Source organism: Balaenoptera ricei, chromosome 4, assembly GCF_028023285.1.
Source record: "Balaenoptera ricei isolate mBalRic1 chromosome 4, mBalRic1.hap2, whole genome shotgun sequence".
NCBI lineage: Eukaryota > Metazoa > Chordata > Mammalia > Artiodactyla > Balaenopteridae > Balaenoptera > Balaenoptera ricei.
Window position 1 is genome coordinate 79,137,017 of NC_082642.1, and position 21,658 is coordinate 79,158,674.

At 42.6% G+C, this 21,658-nt stretch overlaps 1 protein-coding gene across 2 annotated transcripts in view; it reads right to left on the reverse strand.

Annotated features, from left to right (window-relative positions):
- Positions 1 to 533: 533 nt before the first annotated feature.
- C4H3orf70 (chromosome 4 C3orf70 homolog) overlaps positions 534 to 21,658 on the reverse strand; it is a 77,820-nt gene continuing 56,695 nt past the window's right edge. Inside the window, exons 2-3 of one of the 2 annotated variants that reach the window (XR_009502883.1) lie at positions 4,319 to 5,342; positions 534 to 4,114 (exon numbers count right to left, since the gene is read on the reverse strand). Coding sequence is in view for 1 of the 2 variants with exons in the window: in XM_059920702.1 (XP_059776685.1) it covers positions 4,786 to 5,342 (557 nt within the window). In the remaining variant the exon portion in view is untranslated. Of the gene's footprint in view, positions 5,343 to 21,658 lie in introns of both variants that reach the window. The other variant, XM_059920702.1, reaches the window with a different exon arrangement.

Sequence of the window (21,658 nt, forward strand, 5' to 3'; positions counted from 1 at the left end):
ACCTAGTGACTGCACCCCCGAGGCTCAGCAGGGCAGCGGCCTCCCTGGATCCAACTTGCAGTCAGAACTGTCTTACATGGAATGTATGAACCGAACACATAGCTTGTAGCGTTGTGTGAAATAAATACCGTTTGTGGGGGAATGTAATTTTTATTTGTATAAACCTAATGCAGCCAACAAAAAAGTTCTTATTGTAAAGGGTTCTGGAAATTATCACAAGTGGTGACCGTGAGTGTACAGTATGCATAATAATAATTACCTGCACTAAGGATTTGTAAAATTTAAATGGAATAATGATGTAAACCACTTATTTCCTAGCACAAAGTAAGCACTGGATATAAATGTTTCACATTTTGCAAATGGGGGCTTTTGTTTTTGTTTCGTTAGGCTCACATTGTGTTATTATTCGAATCAGACAGAACCTCTCTAAAGGGGGGTGGAGAGGGAGGATATTCCAAAATTCAAAATATCGTATTTGTGCTGGTAAAAAAGAAGAAAATCACATTTATTTTACAAGGTAGTATTTTCCTAAAGTATGATACAGAGAGGAAAGTTGAGCTGTTTGTAGGAAAACAGAATATAATTTTAGGAAATTACAGACGGATCAACATTGTGCTTAAAACTTTAAAACAGACAGGTTTTAAAAAATCACACAGTGAGTATTACAAGGTGCGAACAGCCTTAAAAGTACACATGAACACGATGATATGGAAGCTCAGCATTAAAACTGCTACTGATGATTTGCTTTCAGACTTGTTCAGACTATTAAGAGAGAACTGCTTCAGCCTTAATAGAAAGAACTCAAAGCACAAACAGAAACACAGCCCTTTCCCAATACAGTCAACTCTCAATTATCCATGACAACGAAAGGGAGCAGTGACATAAGAAATTTTCTGAAGATAAATAATTCCAAACTTAGTTTTGAGAAGTGCCCCTGTACTTATGTTTGGATGTGAGAAGCACTGACATCCCTGGAATTGACAGCACTGATAAAGTGCGGAAACGCCCACTTCTTTCTCCCCACCTCAACGGGAAGAGACACAGTCGCACATTACAGAAAAGCCCAAAATACAACTGGCCTCCTTAATGTGCTCACACCTCCTCTGGAGAGGGGAGTAGGAAAGAAGACTCACAGAAACTTTGTTTTCCTCATGTAAAAATCCAAAACACGTCAACAAAATTTTGCAAACAAGATGGAATAATCAAGTGTTGACTGTATAAATATTATTTTAACTTGTGCTTTTTTTTTTTTCTTGCCTAGAAGTATTTATTCCACCAAAAGTATCTGGATTTTTTTTTTTTTTTTTTTTGTATCTGGATATTTTGACAGCTTTCTAAATTACCTGGTTGCATCCTATTGCCCAAGTAGAGAAATTTGCATAAAAGGAGTTTATGATCGCCCCAAAAGAACTTTGATGTTTCAAACAGGCCAGGAAGTAGAGATTAAGAAATAAAACCACCACTCCCAAGATAAAATCAAATCCTAGATCAAATCCAAAAAGTACCTCAGAAAAACAACTTCATGGTTTTGTTCTGGTTTTGGTGATTTTATTTTCTGTTTCATTTTGTACTGTATTACCTTGAACTACAGGTCTTCCCCCTTCCAGGAAAGCATCTGTTTTTCTTCAGGGTTTTCCTCAAATTTGCATGTCAAATCTTGAAAATACCTAGGTTTGATTGTAAAGCTTCAGTTGTTAATGTACCAAACAGTTATAACGACAAAAGCATTTTAATTGCTTTGTCATTTCTCAGAAAAGTCATGAACACGTGTGAAACTTGAAAATTCTAAAAGAAATCTTGGTTAGATAAGAAAGCTAAATTCCACACAGCACTTACTTTGTATGTTCTACCTAACAGCTTTCACACCAACTTTCAAAAAGTGGGAATGGTGCCAGTTTTTGATAAAAGCCCAAGAAAGCAGTTTTTCCACCCACACAGCCCAACTCTTTTCCCCAAGTGAGCAAAGGTCCAAATGATAAAGCTTTCATATCTCTCAATGTACAAGTATTAATCAAAAACCTATTTAACATGACTGTGTTCTATGTCTATAGTACACATTGCAGTCTAAACATTTTCTAAAAGTACCTATAAATATGCTTATACAAATGAGCAATACATTATCAGGATTACAGAGAAATTCTTTCATATAATACAGAACAGAATAGGCCTAGAATTTAAGTTGAAACTACGTATTTTTATATCCTTATCAGTTGTTTTTGGAATGCAAGCATTAGAGAAACAATTCCGGTTCAATCATATATGATTTTCAGATAATTATTAAGAGTGCTAGGACAAAAAAAAGAATTCCTGTTTGTGCTTATTTAGAAAAGGCTACTTTGAGATCCAGGATCATCTGATATTTAGAATCCAGTGGAACATCTCCAGTTCTATAAAATAGATAGAAGTGAATCTTAGTTTTTAATTATAAAGAGTTTGTGCAAACATTTAAAGTGATTATCAACTAGTCTTAAATCCAAAAATTCCATTAAAATCATGGCTAATCTGAATGGCAGTTCAGGAGTTTAAACAGGAACATAGGCAAAAGTCATAGATATTATCATATTAAAGTGCCCAACCCTGACACAGCCAGCCTCAGAAACGTGGCCCTGTGCCCATGGATTCCCATGGCTCTGGAGACCTGGTGGTTGACTCCAATTAGATTAACGGATGGAGGAGAGAACTGATAGGAATGGTGCAGAGAAAGAGAGCCTCGTGTTCCCACCCGGGGTTGCAACAAGCTCACCCAGAGTTAGGTGAAGTCAGGACCCTGGCGTCGCCCTGGCTGCAGCTGGCCACTCAATCCTGGGCGGTGCTGAGAGCCCAAGGCAGGGCTCCTCAGCTGTCTGTCCCTAAGCCCCTCTCCGTACACCCTCCTCCGCCACCCTCTCCTGGGCCCCGCTGTACCTGGAGCTCTGCTCACCACCTTCCTGGTTTGACTTGTTGAGTCTTTACGTTTCAGTAAGTGGGAACTTTATGCTGGCTGCATTCTCATCTAGCACAGAAAGTGTTAACACACACTGCTTTCAAAGGAATATGCACACTCTGCTTTCTAAACCCTATGGCTGCTTGGGGCACCTAAAGCTAACAAACTCTTCTAGCCAGTCACATGAACTACACATACAACTAGGAAAGCAGGTTCTGCCTGGAGTGATTTGTGAAAGATGCCAAGTGGAAGCTTCAGGGAAGGACACAACAGGCCTCTTCTTATTTCTTAAAATACAAACTAATGTGACACAGAAGATATGTCATGAGATGATGCCATGAGAGCGCGCTCATGGATAGTCAGGGTGTAGGAAGTATTTCTCTAGCTCCAACTTTGACAGCTCTGGTTTCATGTGGGCCATATTTTAAATTTCCTGGATTCTTAACTATGCCTCACAGACGGTATATTTGGAGAAACAGCAGGTAACCGACTCACACGAGAACACCAGTTACAAATGGAGATTAGGAGCAGAATTCTGAAGAGAGCTAAATAAGAATCATTTACTATTTTATGTGTGCAGGAAAAGAGAATATTTACAACAGCCCATGAATATTACTGTTGTAAAGTGAATGAATATTACACAAAATATTTTCTCCTGACTTAGAGAACTATTTCAACTGTTTTTGCAATGGCATAAAAAATCCATGCATCATACTGAATTCTAATCCAGTTCTTACCTAAGCCATCCTAATGCTTCATACAACCAAATGAAGCAGAATTAATCAAACCTATTAGATTCATTCCTAATCCCTAAAGGACTGCTGTCTTTAGCACTTCCATGCTAACTAAAACTATGACTGACTTTTTTTCGTAAGACATCAGATGTGGCTGCCTCCTAAATATAATACCTATATAACTCCTAAAAGTTTCCCCCAGATTTGAAGAACAATTTTAAAAAGCAGGGATATGTTGGGGAACCCACCCAAGAGGCCAGTTCAAATGGTACAACATCCCCAGCTAGCCCAGGCCAAGTACATCTCTCCCTCCCTGGGGTTCCCAGGGCACTCTGGGTCCCATCACCTGCGTGTGTTACCTCGCCTACTGAACTGTGGTCCCTTCCTGCCGGGAGTCAGGCCTTGTTCACTCTGTATCCCTGAAGAGCGTAGGCACTCAGCTAAAGCTGGACTGAGCCTGAAACAGAAGGTGGAATCTCTTCTGAAGTGAGGTCTAGCTCAGCCCCAGGTAACGGAGGGATGTGCAGACACTGGCCATAACTAGGGACTGAGCTGGCCTCCAGTAACCTCCCAGAAGTAAGCCAGGGCAGCACTGGCCCAGCCCCAGTGCAGGCGGTGGGGAGACGGGGAAAGGGACAGAATGGCATCAATCAGTGCACACCTTGAGGGGTCATGTGAACCACTTTCCACACGGGACGAGCAGGGTAGGGGTGCTCATCAGCACGCCAAAAGGAACGACAAAGAGTTGTTCTGCGAAGAACTGGCTATTTATAAAACAGTGTCTCCTTCACTCTGGGTAGCTCCTCAACCTGATCCATGATGCTCTGTGATCATCACTTCATCACATAATTGCTTTCAAAGTTCCCAGTGAAATTAAGGCTGGGTCACAATTCATGACACCAGATGCTACATAAAAAGGAAGTCAAGATACAAAAGAAAACCATTTATAAGAAAAAAATGTCTTAATTATAAGACTAATTTAAAAGTGAAGCTAAATCAGCAGACCACTGAACTGGTATGGTTGTTAGAGAGGGGTAGAAAACATCGACTGCATTGGAAAAAGGATCCATCAGACAAAAGTACAAAAGCTCAGCATGGATCAGAGGACGTGGCTTCCTGCCTGGACCCTCACACGGTGGTTTCTATTGTTTCGATCACTTCCAGATCAGACTGCGACGGGGAGAGAAGGGTGCACTCGTCTGGCTCCCAGCTGCTCTCTGGACTGTAATCTTCCTCTGAACTCAGTTCTGCTCCTTCTTCTGTGTCCTCATCACACGACTCCACATAGTGAGCCCCGATTGCATTGATCCCAGAGTCCTCAGAACTTGAGGGAGAAGAGCAGTGATCTGTTTTTGGCGTATTGCTCTCTTTTGATATTAAGGCATCGTGTGCAGAGACCTCCTCGGGGCTAATTTTGTGGGAATGTGGCGCCGGCTGCTTCTGCACATAACACATCTTCCCATTAATACATTTAACCTGATAGTTGTCAATAAAGAGGTCTGAGATCATACAGTACCTTGGTGAATCAGGGGGGAGGGGAGGCTGGAAGACAGATGCGAATTTCAAAAAGTGTTCAGTGAGGGAGACTGAGATCTGAATGGTGTTTGTGGGTTCCCGAGGCTTCGCGGGAATCTCAGTGCTTGGAAGCTGTTCCACAGGGGTCATCGGTTGATACACGTATTTGCCTGTGGGGAACACAAAAAGGCAGCTGAAATCTAAGAGTATTACACACACTACATTAAGGTAGCCATAATGGTTTCTCTCTGAGGACTCAGAATGTTTTTAAAAATATTTCAATAACATCTCAGAAGAAACTAATAATAGAATCATTCAAAATTGTTATAATCAATTAAAAATACAACACAGTACCATAACATCATGGTGTTTTCATCTAAGAAACTCAACACACTTTACAAATCTTAATTTATATTTGAGTCTCTTTAATGCCTCTGGAATAGGTGGGTGGATACTATCATCCTTATTTTTCAGACAACTTGAAATGATTTACCCATCATACTAAAATAAAGAATGTCCACGTTATAGTATGGTGAAAACATACTGTAAAATAGTATAATATACCATAAAATTATAATTCCATTTTTATCTTTAATAATTATATGCTAATATACACATTTAAAATTTATCATCAGGATTATGATAAGACTTTCACTCTTCAGGTTTCTATGTTTTAATCAGAATACACATATACACACACATTTAATAGGTAATGGCCTATAGCATTGTCCTGGTCACCCTCAGCGGCCAGGGTCAGGTGCAGGGTGTGAAATGATCTCTTTCAAGACCCAAAGCTCATCAGTGGCCAAAGCAGGAGATGTTCTCCCTGACACCAATTCCACAAGCACAACCTTAGCCAAGCAGAAGCACAGGCACAGGCAGATGCAGGGGGGTGACCTGCCAGATGTTTCTAGAAAACCAAGAAGCTTATCTCCAAACCTTCCCTCTGCCTAAGTGTTTCTCACAGAGTTTATGTGGAAGGGAAACGTAACTGGATCTGTTCCTACTGCATCTCTTTGCTCATTCTCTTTTTCTTCACTCAACAGTTAGCACTTGGTACATGGGAGGTTTTGTTAAGAAAACAGAGATGACAATTACCCAGTCTGTAAGCCTAAAATGATTTACAAATAGAAATCTGGAAGAAAAAAAAAAAACTACAAGTCTCAGAGACAGAAGCCACAAATGTAGGCACCATCTTGGGTTTATTCCTAACGTAGCTGATTTATCAATCAGTCCATACAGTATCTTCTGCACATATTTATGACACTGTTTTTTAACCTCGATGCTATTGCCATTTCAGACCAGATAATCCTCTGTTGAGGGGCTGTCCTGTGCACTGTAGGATGTTTAGCAGCATCCTTGGCCTCTACCCACTAGATGCCAGTAGAACCTCCTCCCCAGGCTGACAACCAAAACATCTCCAGATGTTGTCACACACACCTGCAGGCAAAATCGCCCTCGCTGAGAACCACTGATTTATGACCTCCTCCTGAGCATCTCTTTGCAGGCAAATCACCCACTGTGCGCTGCTCCCATTTGTTTTAGTTCTTAGGTCGAAAATTCTAGGATAGGGATCACATTTGTAAGGAAAACTACCTTAGATTTTTTAAATAAGTTCATTAAGCCACGGACGAATAGCAATTTTAGATCAGAAATGTGAACAGCAAACTGTGCCACAGATAGTGCAACATCTGATCTATTAAGATCAATCAAGCCTGCCTGTATTTTTTAACTCTGTTTCTTGACTCCTGTACAAAAAAGTAGGCTTAGATGCCACAATATCTTTGTAACTAAACTACTCTAAAAATACACTCAGCTTCATTCTGGAGTAAGGGAAATCCCCTGGCAGTCCAGCGTTAGAATTCCACACTCTCATTGCCAAGGGCCCGGGTTCAATCCCTGGTCTGGGAACTAAGATCCCACATGCCACGCGGCACAGCTAAAAAAAAAAAAAATCATTCTGGAGTAAAACTGTTAAGCCTTTGGTGTCCCAGGTCTGCTTCCAAGCCTGGGCATATTTCACACAAACCTTATACTCTAACAAAAATACAAGCAAGAACTGTCATGCCTGCCTGGGAAACTGTTTAAAATATATTGGGTTGGCCAAAAAGTTCGTTCAGTTTTAAGTAAAAATAAAAGACATTTTTCATTTTCACGAAGAACTTTATTGAACAACATATTCACTAACCGATCCGACTTTTTGGCCAACCCAATACCAGGTATCTTCAATTCTGTTATCTGTAAAGGAAGGGATTACTCCTTGTCAGGCAAAGTTCAAGTCAGGCAAGTTCTAACAGTTTGGTAGGAACTCTGCATCCAAGCAGAGGGGCAAAAAAGGCAGACTTTCAAGCCTCCCCTCTGATCTGTCAGCCCCAGGATTAGAGAAAGATGAGTCTGGGCAGGGGACAGAAAAGGGACTGGGAGAATTTAGGGGACTACTCCCTTCTGTCCACAGAGTGGTGAACAAAACATCTGGAATGGAGGTTTGGTCTTTTCTCTTCTTGGGTGGTAGACTGGTCATTACTGAGTTCAGGAGGCTGTGGATGGCAGGCGCTCAAGAAATGCTTGTCGCAGATGCTGATTAAGCTCATTCTGGCCCAAGTAACCTTTGGTTTAGTTACCCACTGGTCACAGCATAAGAGGTTCCTGAGACCCAGAGGGATCAGGGCTTTATCTAGTCCAAAGGTGGAGAGGATCCTGCAGCCTGACTTTGGGCCTTCTCTGACCAGCCTCTCCTACTCTCACGTAACCCCCCTTGCTGCACCCACCCCCTTACCCGCCTTTGTGCTTCTTAATTTGCTTTTTCTCTTCTTCTCAGTTGTTCTACCTCTTACTTTCCTCTCTCCTCCAAAGCACCATTTTTCTTTCTTGAAGTGTAGTAAAAGTAAGAGAAATGCAGCTTGGAGAGAAAGGTATGCTAAATTCCAGGTTACATTTTCTTCTACCAGTTACACCTATTAAACATACTATTCAGAGTTAGAGTGACAGCCTGTTATCTGGTGATACTGAGATACAGATGCAAAGAGGAAGTCAGGGAAGAGAAAAGTAATAAAGATGGCCAGATGAGAAACACAGTTTAGTAAACATCTTTTAAATATCAATGATTATATAATACTATATTGTTTGATTTGCTCATAAACATAGAAATAATAAAACAAACTTATATCAAACATTTAGTTTTGTAAAGAGTCCAGAAGGGGGACTTCCCTGGGGGCACAGTGGTTAAGAATCCGCCTGCCAATGCAGGGGACACGGGTTCGAGCCCTGGTCCAGGAAGATCCCACATGCCGCGGAGCAACTAAGCCCGTGCACCACAACTACTGAGCCTGCGCTCTATCTAGAGCCTGCGAGCCACAACTACTGAGCCCACATACCACAACTACTGAAGCCTGCATGCCTAGAGCCCGTGCTCTGCAACAAGACAAGCCACCGCAGTGAGAAGCTGGCACACCACAACAAAGAGTAGCCCCCACTCGTTGCAACTAGAGAAAGCCCGCGCGCAGCAACAAAGACCCAACGCAGCCAAAAATAAATTTAAAATAAATTAATTAATTAAAATGGGGTGTTTGTCTAGGTTTCCCCACTGTAAAGTTAGTATTTTTCTCTCTATAATATTAAGTATCTTGTGCAGAGATATTTTGAGAGTATGCAAATATCCTGTTTCTCATCATACCACCATCTACTAATTTTAGCATGCACAGGTGGATGTGGTCTCTGCAACAATCACTACTGTGGTATTTGCCAAATAGTGATTTTCTATTTACATCATTCCTTCTATATTTATTAATTAGAATTCTATCTAAGCAGGAGCTGCTCCTTCTCCCTCATTTATTTATGTATTCAATTATTTACTGATAGAAGCATGGACTCATAGATATTTATTTTATTCTAGGGATTGTAATCCTTTACTACCGCTATTTATTTTGTTGCTCAAATTGTCCCAGACTTAGCTCTTGGGAGCTCCTTTAAGTTACCCCTGTGTCATTTCAACATGCCATATTTTTGTGATGACTTCCTCACGTTCTGGCATCATAAGAAGTTACTGGCTTATCCTGTACTTCCCCTGCCCCAGTCCAGGAATCAGCCATTTCTCCAAGGAGCCCTAGCTCCTTTCTCACGAACTTACACATTCTTAAGCTTATTCTCAAAATACTCCTGTGAAGTAGAATCTTAGTTTGCTAATGACTCATTCAGCCACTCACAAAATTCATCCATACGAAAGTGAAGACTACACCTCATTACACTACTTAACACCCATCTTTAAAAATAATATAAAAATTAAAAATAAACTTCATAAACCCATTAATTTATCTGGAATCTTTTTCAAGGGAGCTCAAATCACATTCTCAACAATGAAACTGACTAATCACAATAGGTTTTTGTGATCACTAAGTGAAAAATAAATTTCATGTATTCATGTTTCTTTTCAGGAAAGCTGGTTCAACACTTCAGGTATTTCTCAACTAAAGGCCAATCAAAACCACTAAATAAGTAACTTACACTATTCTTTTAAAGTCTTGGTTCATCATTTTTCTGATCGTTCTTCCCCAATGGTGTTTAGCAACAATATGTAGTACATACTGGTTTTTTTTGTTTTTGTTTTTTAACATCTTTACTGGAGTATAATTGCTTTACAATGGTTAGTTTCTGCTGTATAACAAAGTGAATCAGCTATACGTATACATATATCCCCATATCCCCTCCCTCTTGCGTCTCCCTCCCACCCTCCCTATCCCACCCCTCTAGGTGGTCACAAAGCACTGAGCTGATCTCCCTGTGCTATGCGGCTGCTTCCCACTAGCTATCTATTTTACATTGGGTAGTGTATATATGTCCATGCCACTCTCTCACTTCATCCCAGCTTACCCTTCCCCCTCCCCCGTCCTCAAGTCCATTCTCTAGTAGGTCTGTGCAGACCTACATACTGTTTTCACCATGCCTCAATGAGACACTAAAAAAGATTTATGTTTTCATCCTGGTGGAAAGAAGGAAGGGACAGAGGGAGACAGGAAAGACTTAATTACTTTCTCAAGCTCATGTAATAAGGCAGAGGTCAGTTCTAGAGCCCAAGCCCTGAGACATTCTATGTTCGCTCTTCATGAGAGTACTCATTACTTAATTAATAAGATTTATCTAATGCTCTTATTAGTTTACACTATCATTCTCTGCCATTAACTTCAGCTAATATTCCAATCTGTAGCACAGTTGTACATACATAGTAGATACATTCCCTAGTAGGCGTTTCTTTCTTTTGGTTGTAGAGCACAAAGGGAAGGCAGGTGGGGACAAACGTAGAAAATGATTTATGTGGCCCCTTAAGCTATTGTAGCTATTGTATGCACTTTGTTAAACTAGTTTTTAGGATCAGTTGTGCATTTTGATTTTTAAAAAAGATCCTCTGGAGGGGAATGAGCTTTTTGCTTTTACAGATAGTTTTATGACTGTTAAATGTGTGTCCCTTGACACATGAACTACACTGCTCTCAGGGAATGCAAAGTTATTTTAAAATTAGCCTAAGCAAAATATAATTAAAAAGGTAAATCTACTGAAAAAAACTGAGTGGCCTAAGGGAAAGTGCATGCACAGTTCAGTTCTTTGATTTTATATAGTGAATCACAAGTATGCTTATTTTAGTCCCAAGGGCATTCATTATATTGAAAATAATACTAAATATTCTTATTCAGCTATTTCTGCAATGTACATTATTTACTTAGTTGAGTAGCATATCACAAACTAAAAGCAAAAAAACCTAACATTTATTATAACCAATATTTTTTGTGGCCTTACCCTCTACCACCCTGCTCCACTGGCAGTAATATACCAATATTTTTGTACTTCAGTCTATGAGAACAATAAAGTTCATACATTGCTCAATACATTGAAGTCCCCAATCAGAAATTTATGCAAGATCCTAATTTCTTCATTTTTCAAATCGTGTAACCTTTAGTGAGGAGGAACATATTAATGTAAAGCAAAACCCTAGTGAGACAGAGCACCAGAGCATGGCTTATTTACTCAGTTAACAAATATTTATTGACTGTTTACCATGTTTATACTACTAAATCAGATGCTGTGGGGAAATAAAAAGTACAATGTGTAGTCATGCTTCAAGGAGCTTCTAGTCAAACTGCAGGGAGAAGATAAAAAATAAAGTAAAAATAAAACACCAGTTGAGCAAAACTGTAAGTATACAAGGGCATTCACCAAGCAGCGGAATAGGGTTCCAGGCTTCACTGAAGGACTGTACCTGGCTGTTAAAAGACACACACCTGTGGAGTAGCAAGCGGAACTGCTCCAGGCCAGTTCCAGAGCCAGAATGTGTCAGCAGGCATGTGGGGTTCACAGAGTCGACCAAGAGAGCAAAGGAGGATAAAGTTTGTGAGGAAGACAGAGGCTGGACGGGGCTTAGAATGCAAGGCCAAAGTGTTCGTGTTTTGCTAACAATGGGGAACCACTGCAGATTACTGAGGAGGCAAGTAATAACAATAAAAGAGGGATTTCAGAGAATTTAGTCTGGTAACGATGTGCAGAGGGACTGGAAAGAGAAGAGATGGGGGTTAAGGGGAGGCTATTACAGGTTTTCAAGCATGACATTCTGATCTGACTAAAGTCACCTGGCTCAGTAGAGGAAGGAACACAAGAGACATTCCCAGGAAGGTGGCAGATCCTGGGGGTTCAGGGCAAGGACTGGGGCTACGAACTGGCTGTCCAACCTTTATCAAATTAACAGTCCCATGCTTTCCATTTCCTCAGGGTAAAGTGGTCAGTGCTATCTTTTTAAAGCACTGGCTCAATGCCTGGCACACTGTAAAATTCTATTATTGGTGTTGCTTATAGAAGACAGGAGCTGCCTGCAGGTCTCCAAGCCCCTCTAGAGGCTTCCCAGCTTTGCCTTTCTACTCACTTCCATTTCTATCTGCTCCTCTCACGGGATGGGCACAGATAAAGCTGGTCTAAAGCACAAATCAGACTTCGACAATCAAGCTACCACCCTCTCCCAGTTGGTTTTACACTCAGACCTGGAGTTAAGTCAAACTGGTAAGAGGGGGAATGGAGGAGGTGGAGGAAGTACCACTGAGCAGCCTGTGCAGGGCAGGAGCCCTCACCAACAGACCTCTACAGTTTGCACTGCTCCGGGCCACAATTTTGACACCCTGAAGTAGGGCAGCCAGTAGAGTGAGGCCTGCCTTAAAAATAACATTTCTAAAAGTGCCATAAACCAACGAGAGAGAGAAGCTGTTCACCACATTTACAAAGTTAGAGTAGCCAATGTGAAGAGAGACATGATGAAGCCTCTATCCTTTTTTAAACCATGTGTAGTCCTACCTGAAGCCAAGTCTTCTGGTTTGAGGGACAGATACATGTAAAAAAAAAAAAATTGTGTATTTTAGTAAGTAACTACCACTGAAAAACTAGGGGTAAAGTGTAAAATGCATCCCTCTTACGATCCAATTTGGGTCACACAAACATCTGTAAGCACCACAAGAAGAAAGAGAAGTATTAAGTTGTGGGGTATACACTATATAAGGTGCAGGAGCCCAGAAAAAGTGAGGGCCGGAAGGGCTAAGAAGAGGCTCCCAAGAAACGAATATAAACTTAAGAAGAGCTAGGACTTGGACAAAAGAAAGTAAAGTGGCAGGCTTTGTGCAAAATCCAGAGGTGGAAGTAGTGTGGGTTGTCTCAGGGGCAGTGGGGTAAACAGCCTTACTGGAACAGAGGGTCTCCTGCCACGAAGTCAGTCTCATCACAGATAATCTAGAAAGAGAGCAAGACCCTTCCCTTGCCTAAGGAGACTGAATACCATAAGAGCCACTCTGCTGAATAAACTGGCACAATGGGACTCCTTGAACTTGTAGACACAGACAATTCCAGCTGGGAAAGAGCCCCTTGCAGGGCCAGAGAGTTTGGAAACATCCAATAGGTAAGTCTGGCTAAAACAGGCCATAGTAAAAAAAAAAAAAAAAAAAAAATGGCAGAGAATGAGAACTCTCTTAGGCTTCCAGTTCCTTTTAGGGGGCCAAATAAGGGTTTCATGGAGCGAATATCTCTACCTCTTTATCCTTAATCTCAGAAGTCCTACTTATCCACCGGGAGCTGTTCTGTAGAGCTGGTTTTAATACAGTAATTGGTTAGAAAAGGGATGGCTGAGGGAGTCTTCTAAGGATGATTGACTGAGGATGAGATGAAGCATGAAAAACCATATGTTCAGAAAGAAAAGGATGGCTGCTGACAGAGCACACAGAGACTCAACCACTGTGTATTAAGTATCTGCACTTTGCAGTACAGGAAAACATTGGGAGAGAAGCCTGATGGAGGGAAAGAGGAAGAAGTGAAAAGTGGCTGATTATGGATCACTGCAAGGTAAGAAAAGCTGTATGAGTACCACCCCTTTTTTGTCTGAAGATGGATGACGATGATGATAGTCATTACCTTTGATTTCTTTATAACAAGCCTTGACCTTATTGGCATTTTATTAAACCATCTCATCAGCCTCCTACCTTCCTCTGCAAAAATCAATAGTGGATGGGCTGAGTTACCAGACTAGCCAACAGATTTCTAAAACTTCAATTAGAAAAAATTTGAGAACAAAGAAACTCCCTACGGGAGGGAGCACAAGTGGAGACTGAGAACATGAAGACTCTGGCACAGTTTTCTGCCATGCCACTAACACACAGCTGTGTAGTTCTACAGATCCCAAATAAGTTATTAGCAGCCATTAACCCAATGGGCAGATAATCGCTGACAGTCTAAAACTAAGGGAAGTAGTACAAGACATCTGTCACATTCATCTATTGATCTAGGAATAAAAAGTTCAGAAAATTCACAAGAAAAGGATGCTAACCAGTCAACCTGATCTAAGAAAATTAAGATCTTGAACCGTCTGTGCTTTTCACAGGGGCTCAGTAGATATTTACTGAATATAAAACAATACATTTTTTTGGTTAAAGGTTATTTTTGTAAGGAACGTGTCTGTGTGTTAGTCAAGAACCTCATTTTTAAATTTATACAAACCAGTATGGCATTCTGGAGCTTTATTTTTTTATTAATCAGTCACAACAATAATAAAACACATTCTAAGTATCAATGAGATATAATTTAAAATCAAATTATTAACATTTATATACAAAAATTTATATTTCCCAATAGAATTAAAGAAAATATATTCACCATGTTTTTTCTTTAATCAGTTGTTATAATTACCTCTCATTTCTCTTGGACCTGTGATTAGGCCAGCCAACTTTAAAATCAGTGCCACTGGGGAAATCCAGAGTTAGGAGTAAGAACTTACAAATTTACTACTTACAGCTAAATAGCATCTCTACTTAACTATTCATTTAACTACTCTTGAATGGGGACAAGGAGGCTCAGATGATGGCACCAAAACTCAACTTGGAGATCTGTTCTTAGACTACCTCTCTTCATCATAATAGCTGGGTTGTAAAATACATGGAGAAAGTCACTTCACAGTTGACACTAAGCAGTAAAGAGGAAAAAGGGGCCCAGATTATTATGAGATTATAAATGTGCTAGTATCAACTAATGCCTCTCAACTCCAAATTTTCCTTTCAATATATGTTCAGCCACAGTGAACAGAATTCCTTTAAACATTTTTCTTCTACACTGAGCAAGATGCTAAATTTCTCAGTAGAGAGCACTAGAGGGACACTACAGGAGGAAGGGGCTCTCATGTTTGCTGCACACAGGCTGGGGCGGGGGGGAATGAAATCTGCTGGAGGTCTGCCCCAGCCGTGAACCCAGAATGTACGGTTCCTCGACAACCTTGCGGTTTTGGCCTGGCCTGGTGATAGCCTTCCCGTGGCCCTCTCCACATGCAAACCAGCGTCCTGAAGGCCTTCTGCCTGCATCATTCCCTCCTGCCTACCCAAGCCTATGTCACCTTTGCACACCCACGCCGTTCACTGCTCATTGCCCATGCCTTCCTGGGCAAAGGGCTGCTTTTCCAAAGGGCTGCTTCCTGCTTGTCCAGCAAATTCAAAACAGTACAGCCTGGGCAAAGAGGCAAGCTTCTCTGCTATTCTGTGGGCTGAACTACACTTTCTCCAACAAGTTTTGAACCCCAGACTTGGGGAGGGGGAATTCCTTGCACCTTTGTCCTTCCTGGGTATATATACTCCCTCAGCTCAAAGGAAACACACAGAATTTCCTTATATCTTTTGGTCACTTATTTCTTAGAGTTTAACAATTCTTTGTTTATTTATTTATTTATTTATTTTGCCTGCATTGGGTCTTTGTTGCTGCACACAGGCTTTCTCTAGTTGGCGGCGAGCGGGGACTACTCTTCGTTGCGGTGTGAGGGTTTCTCATTGCAGTAGCTTCTCTTGTTGCAGAGCACAGGCTCTAGGAACACGGGCTTCCATAGTTGCAGCACACAGGCTCAGCAGTTGTGGCTCGTGGGCTCCAGAGCGCAGGCTCAGTAATTGTGGCGCACAGGCTAAGCCGCTCCGCGGCATGTGGGATCTTCCCAGAACAGGGCTCGAAACCATGTCCCCTGCATTGGCAGGTGGATTCTTAACCACTGCACCACCAGGAAAGTCCGACAATTCCTTATATTAAACTTCCCCTGTGTAATCTACTACATGGTTTCCATCTCCTGATTGGATGTAAACTGATTCAATGACCAAGGTCAAAGTGTGGGATTTCCTGTAGGACAGGGGTCCCCAACCCCCGGGCCGCGGGGGAACCAGGCCACACAGCAGGAGGTGAGCAGCTGGCGAGCAAGCAAAGCTTCATCTGCCACTCCTCATGGCTCGCATTACCGCCTGAACCTTCCCTCCCACCCCCGTCCATGGAAAAATAGTCTTCCACGAAACCGGTCCCTGGTGCCAAAAAGGTTAGGGACCGCTGCTGTAGGTGGTACTGCCTGATCTGTCTACTGAGAATGCTTTAATATAAGTATTATATTAAAAAATTAAGTAGTTTATATATTTGGAGCCTAGACTAAGACATTAAATCTTATGTATTAAAATATTAATCCTTTAGATGTTTAAAATGGGGCAAACTGATAAACAATTAAGTTTAATATTAACAGAGAACAATTTTAGAAGAATGCATTCTAAAACTTATTTTTAAAAGAACATTGTTCGAGGGAGACCTTCAAGATGGCGGAGGAGTAAGACGTGGAGATCACCTCCCTCCCCACAAATGAATCAAAAATACGTCAACATGTGGAACAACTCCTACAGAACGCCTACTGAACACTGGCAGAAGACCTCAGACTTCCCAAAATGCAAGAAACTCCCCACGTACCTGGGTAGGGCAAAAGAAAAAAGAAAAAACAGAGACAAAAGAATAGGGTCGGGACCTGCACCTCTGGGAGAGAGCTGTGAAGGAGGAAGTTTCCATACACTAGGAAGCCCCTTCAATGGCAGAGACGGGGGGTGGCAGGGGGGAAGCTCTGGAGCCACAGAGGAGAGCCCAGCAACAGGGGCGCAGATGGCAAAGCGGAGAGATTCCCACACAGAGGATCAGTGCCGACAGCACTCACCAGCCTGAGAGGCTTGTCTGCTCACCCACCGGGACGGGTGGGGGCTGGGAGCTGAGGCTGGGGCTTCGGAGGTCAGACCCCAGGGAGAGGACAGGGGTTGGCTGCGTGAAGACACCCTGAAGGGGGCTAGTGCGCCACAGCTAGCGGTGGGGGAGTCCAGGGAAAAGTCTGGACCTGCCTAAGAGGCAAGAGACCATTGTTTCGGGGTGCGAGAGGAGAGGGGATTCAGAGCACCACCTAGACAAGCTCCAGAGATGGGTGCAAGCCGCGCCTATCAGCTCAGACCCCAGAGACAGGCGTGAAATGCTGAGGGTGCTGTTGCAGCCACCATGAACCCTGTGTGCAAGCACAGGTCACTACCTACACACCCCTCCCAGGAGCCTGTGCAGCCTGCCACTGCCAGGGTCCCAAGATCCAGGGACAACTTCGCGGGAGAACACACAGCACACCTCAGGCTGTTGCAATGTCATGCCAGCCTCTGCCACTGCAGGCTCGCCCCACAATTCCAATTATGACTACTGTACCCCTCCCTCTCCCCGGCCTGAGTGAGCCAGACCCCCTAATCAGCTGCTGCTTTAACCCCGTCCTGTCTGGGTGGGCACAGATGCCTGAGGGCGACCTACACGCAGAGGCGGGGCCAAAACCAAACCTGAACCCCAGGAGCTGTGCAAAAAAAAGAAGAAAAAGGAAAATTTCTCTGTGCAGCCTCAGGAGCAGCGGATTAAACCCCCACAATCAACTTGATGAACCCTGCATCTGTGGAATACCTGAATAGACAACGAATCTTCCCAAAATTGAGGTGGTGGACTTTGGGAGCAACTGTAGACTTGGGGTTTGCTTTCTGCATCTGATTTGTTTCTGATTTTTATGTTTATCTTAGTTTACTTTTTAGTGCTTGTTATCATTCATTGGTGGATTCTTTTTTCTTTTTTCTTTTTTAAATATTTTACAATTTTTTTTCCTTTTTTCTCTTTTCGTGATTGTGTATGTTTATGTTTCTTTGTGTGATTTTGTCTGTTTAAGGTTTGTTTTTACCATTTGTCCTAGGGTTTTGACTGTTCTTTTTTCTTTCTTTCTTTTTGTTGTTGTTTGTTTGCTTGTTTTCTTTTCATGAGTGTGTATGTTTCTCTGTGTGATTTTTGTCTGTTTAGTCTTGCTTTTACCATTTGGTTTGGGGTCCTATCTGTTCGTTTTTTTGTTTTGTTGGGGTTTTTTTTTTCCGTTTCTTCCAAGCCGTATGGCATGCAGGGTCTTGGTGCTCCGGTCGGGTGTCAAGCCTGAGCCTCTGAGGTGGCAGAGCCGAGTCCAGGACATTGGTCCACCAGAGACCTCCCAGCCCCACGTAATATCAATTGGCAAGAGCTCTCCCAGAGATCTCCGTCTCAATGCTAAGACCCAGCTCCACCCAACGGCCAGCAAGCTCCAGGGCTGGACGCCCCATGCCAAACAACTAGCAAGAGAGGAACACAACCTCACCCATTAGCAGAGAGGCTACCTAAAGTATTACTAAGTTCTCAGACACCCCAAAACACACCACCGGAAGCAGCCCTGCCCATCAGAAGGACAAGATCCATGCGCATCCAGCAGAACACAGGCACCAGTCCCCTCCACAAGAAAGCCTACAAAAGCCACTGAACCAACCTCATCCACTAGAGGCAGACACCAAAAACAATGGGAACTACGAACCTGCAGCCTGTGAAAAGAAGGCCCCAAACACAGTAAGTTATACAAAATGAGAAGACAAAGAAATATGTAGCAGATAAAGAAGCAAGGTAAAAGCCCACCAGACCAAACAAATGAAGAGGAAATAAGCAGTCTACCTGAAAAAGAATTCAGAGTAATGACAGTAAAGATGATCCAAAATCTTGGAAACAGAATGGAGAAAATACAAGAAACGTTCATCAAAGACCTAGAAGAACTAAAGAACAAACAAACAATGATGAACACCACAATAAATAAAATTTAAAAATTCTCTAGAAGGAGTCAATAGCAGAACAACTGCGGCAGAAGAACAGATAAGTGACCTGGAGGATAAAATACTGGAAATAACTGCCACAGAGCAGAATAAAGAAAAAAGAATGAAAAGAATTGAGGATAGTCTCAGAGACCTCTGGGACAACATTAAACGCACCAAAATTCGAATAATAGGGGTCCCGGAAGAAGAAGAGAAAGAGAAAGGGTCTGAGAAAATATTTGAAGAGATAATAAGTTGAAAACTTCCCTAATATGGGAAAGGAAATAGTCAATCAAGTCCAGGAAGCGCAGAGAGTCCCATACAGGATAAACCCAAGGAGAAACATGCCAAGACACACAGTAATCAAACTATCAAAAATTAAATGCAGGGGGCTCTGGGCAAGACGGCGGAAGAGTAAGACGTGGAGATCACCTTCCTTCCCACAGATACATTAGATATACATCTACACGTGGAACTGCTCCTACAGAACACCCACTGAACGTTGGCAGAAGACGTCAGACCTCCCAAAAGGCAAGAAACTCCCCACGTACTTGGGTAGGGCAAAAGAAAAAAGAAATAACAGAGACAAAAGAATAGGGACGGGACCTGCACCAGTGGGAGGGAGCCGTGAAGGAGGAAAGGTTTCCACACACTAGGAAGCCCCTTCGTGGGCAGAGAGTGCGGGTGGTGGATGGGGGGAAGCTTCGGAGCCACGGAGGAGAGTGCAGCCACAGGGGTGCGGAGGGCAAAGCGGAGAGATTCCCGCACAGAGGCTCGGTGCTGAGCAGCACTCACCAGCCCGAGAGGCTTGTCTGCTCACCCGCTGGCGCAGGCGGGGGCTGGGAGCTGAGGCTCGGGCTTCGGAGGTCGGATCCCAGGGAGAGGACTGGGGTTGGCGGCATGAACACAGCCTGAAGGGGTTAGCGCACCACAGCTAGCCGGGAGGGAGTCTGGGGAAAAAGTCTGCAGCTGCTGAAGAGGCAAGAGACTTTTTCTTGCCCTTTGTTTCACGGTGCGCAAGGAGAGGGGATCCAGAGCGCCACCTAAATGAGCTCCAGAGATGGGCGTGAGCCACCGCTATCAGCACAGACCCCAGAGACGGGCATGAGACGCTAAGGCTGCTGCTGCAGCCACCAAGAAGCCTGTGTGCGAGAACAGGTCACTATCCACACCGCCCCTCCCGGGAGCCGGTGCAGCCCACCACGGCCAGGCTCCCATGATCCAGGGACAACTTCCCCGGGAGAACGCACGGTGCGCCTCAGGCTGCTGCAACGTCACGCCGGCCTCTGCCGCCGCAGGCTCGCCCCACATCCGTACCCCTCCCTCCCCCCGGCCTGAGTGAGCCAGAGCCCCCGAAGCAGCTGCTCCTTTAATCCCGTCCTGTGTGAGCGAAGAACAGACGCCCTCAGGCAACCTACTCGCAGAGACGGATCCAAATCCAAAGGTGAACCCCGGGAGCTGTACAAAGAAAGAAGAGAAAGGGAAATTTCTCCCAGCAGCCTCAGAAGCAGCGGATTAAAGCTCCACAAACAACTTGATGTACCTGCACCTGTGGAATACCTGAATAGACAACGAATCATCCCAAATTCAGCAGGTGGACTTTGGGAGCAGGATATATTAATTTTTCCCCTTTTCCTTTTTTTGTGAGTGTACATGTGTATGCTTCTAGGTGAGATTTTGTCTGTATAGCTTTGCTTTCACCATTTGTCCTAGGGTTCGGTCCGTCCGTTTTTTTGTTTTTTTTTTTTTTTTACTTAAAAAATTTTTTTTCTTAATATATTTTTTCTTAATAATTATTTCCTTATTTTATATTTTAAAAAATTAAAATAATTTTTTTCTTAATAAGATTTTTCTTATTTTTTATTTTAAAAAATTTAAAAAATTTTTCTTAATAGACTTTTTCTTATAAAAAAATAAATTTTAAAAAATTAAAAAAAAATTTTTCTTAATAAATTTTTTCTTAATTTTTTTCTTTTTTATTATAATAGCTTTATTTTATTTTATTTTATTTTATTTTATTTTATTTTATTTTATGCTCTTTCTTTCTTTCTATTTTTTCTCCCTTTTACTCTGAGCTGTGTGGATGAAAGGCTCTTGGTGCTCCAGCCAGGCATCAGGGCTGTGCCTCTGAGGTGGGAGAGCCAACTTCAGGACACTGGTCCACAAAAGACCTCCCAGCTCCACGTAATACCAAACGGCAAAAATCTTTCAGAGATCTCCATCTCAACATCAAGACCCAGCTTCACTCAACGACCAGCAAGCTACAGTGCTGGACACCCTATGCCAAACAACTAGCAAGACAGGAACACAGCCCCATCCATCAGCAGAGAGGCTGCCTAAAATCATAATAAGGCCACAGACACCCCAAAACACCACCAGACGTGGACGTGCCCACCAGAAAGACAAGATCCAGCCTCATCCAAAAGAACACAGGCACTAGTCCCCTCCACCAGGAAGCCTACACAACCCACTGAACCAACTTAACCACTGGGGACAGATACCAAAAACAACGGAAACTACGAACCTGCAGCCTGTGAAAAGGAGACCCCAAACACAGTAAGATAAGCAAAATGAGAAGACAGGAAAACACACAGCAGATGAAGGAGCAGGGTCAAAACCCACCAGACCTAACAAATGAAGAGGAAATAGGCAGTCTACCTGAAAAAGAATTCAGAATAATGATAGTAAAGATGATCCAAAATCTTGGAAATAGAATAGACAAAATGCAAGAAACATTTAACAAGGACGTAGAAGAACTAAAGAGGAACCAAGCAACGATGAAAAACACAATAAATGAAATTAAAAATACTCTAGAAGGGATCAATAACAGAATAACTGAGGCAGAAGAACGGATAAGTGACCTGGAAGATAAAATAGTGGAAATAACTACTGCAGAGCAGAATAAAGAAAAAAGAATGAAAAGAACTGAGGACAGTCTCAGAGACCTCTGGGACAACATTAAAGGCACCAACATTCGAATTATAGGGGTCCCAGAAGAAGAAGAAAAAAAGAAAGGGACTGAGAAA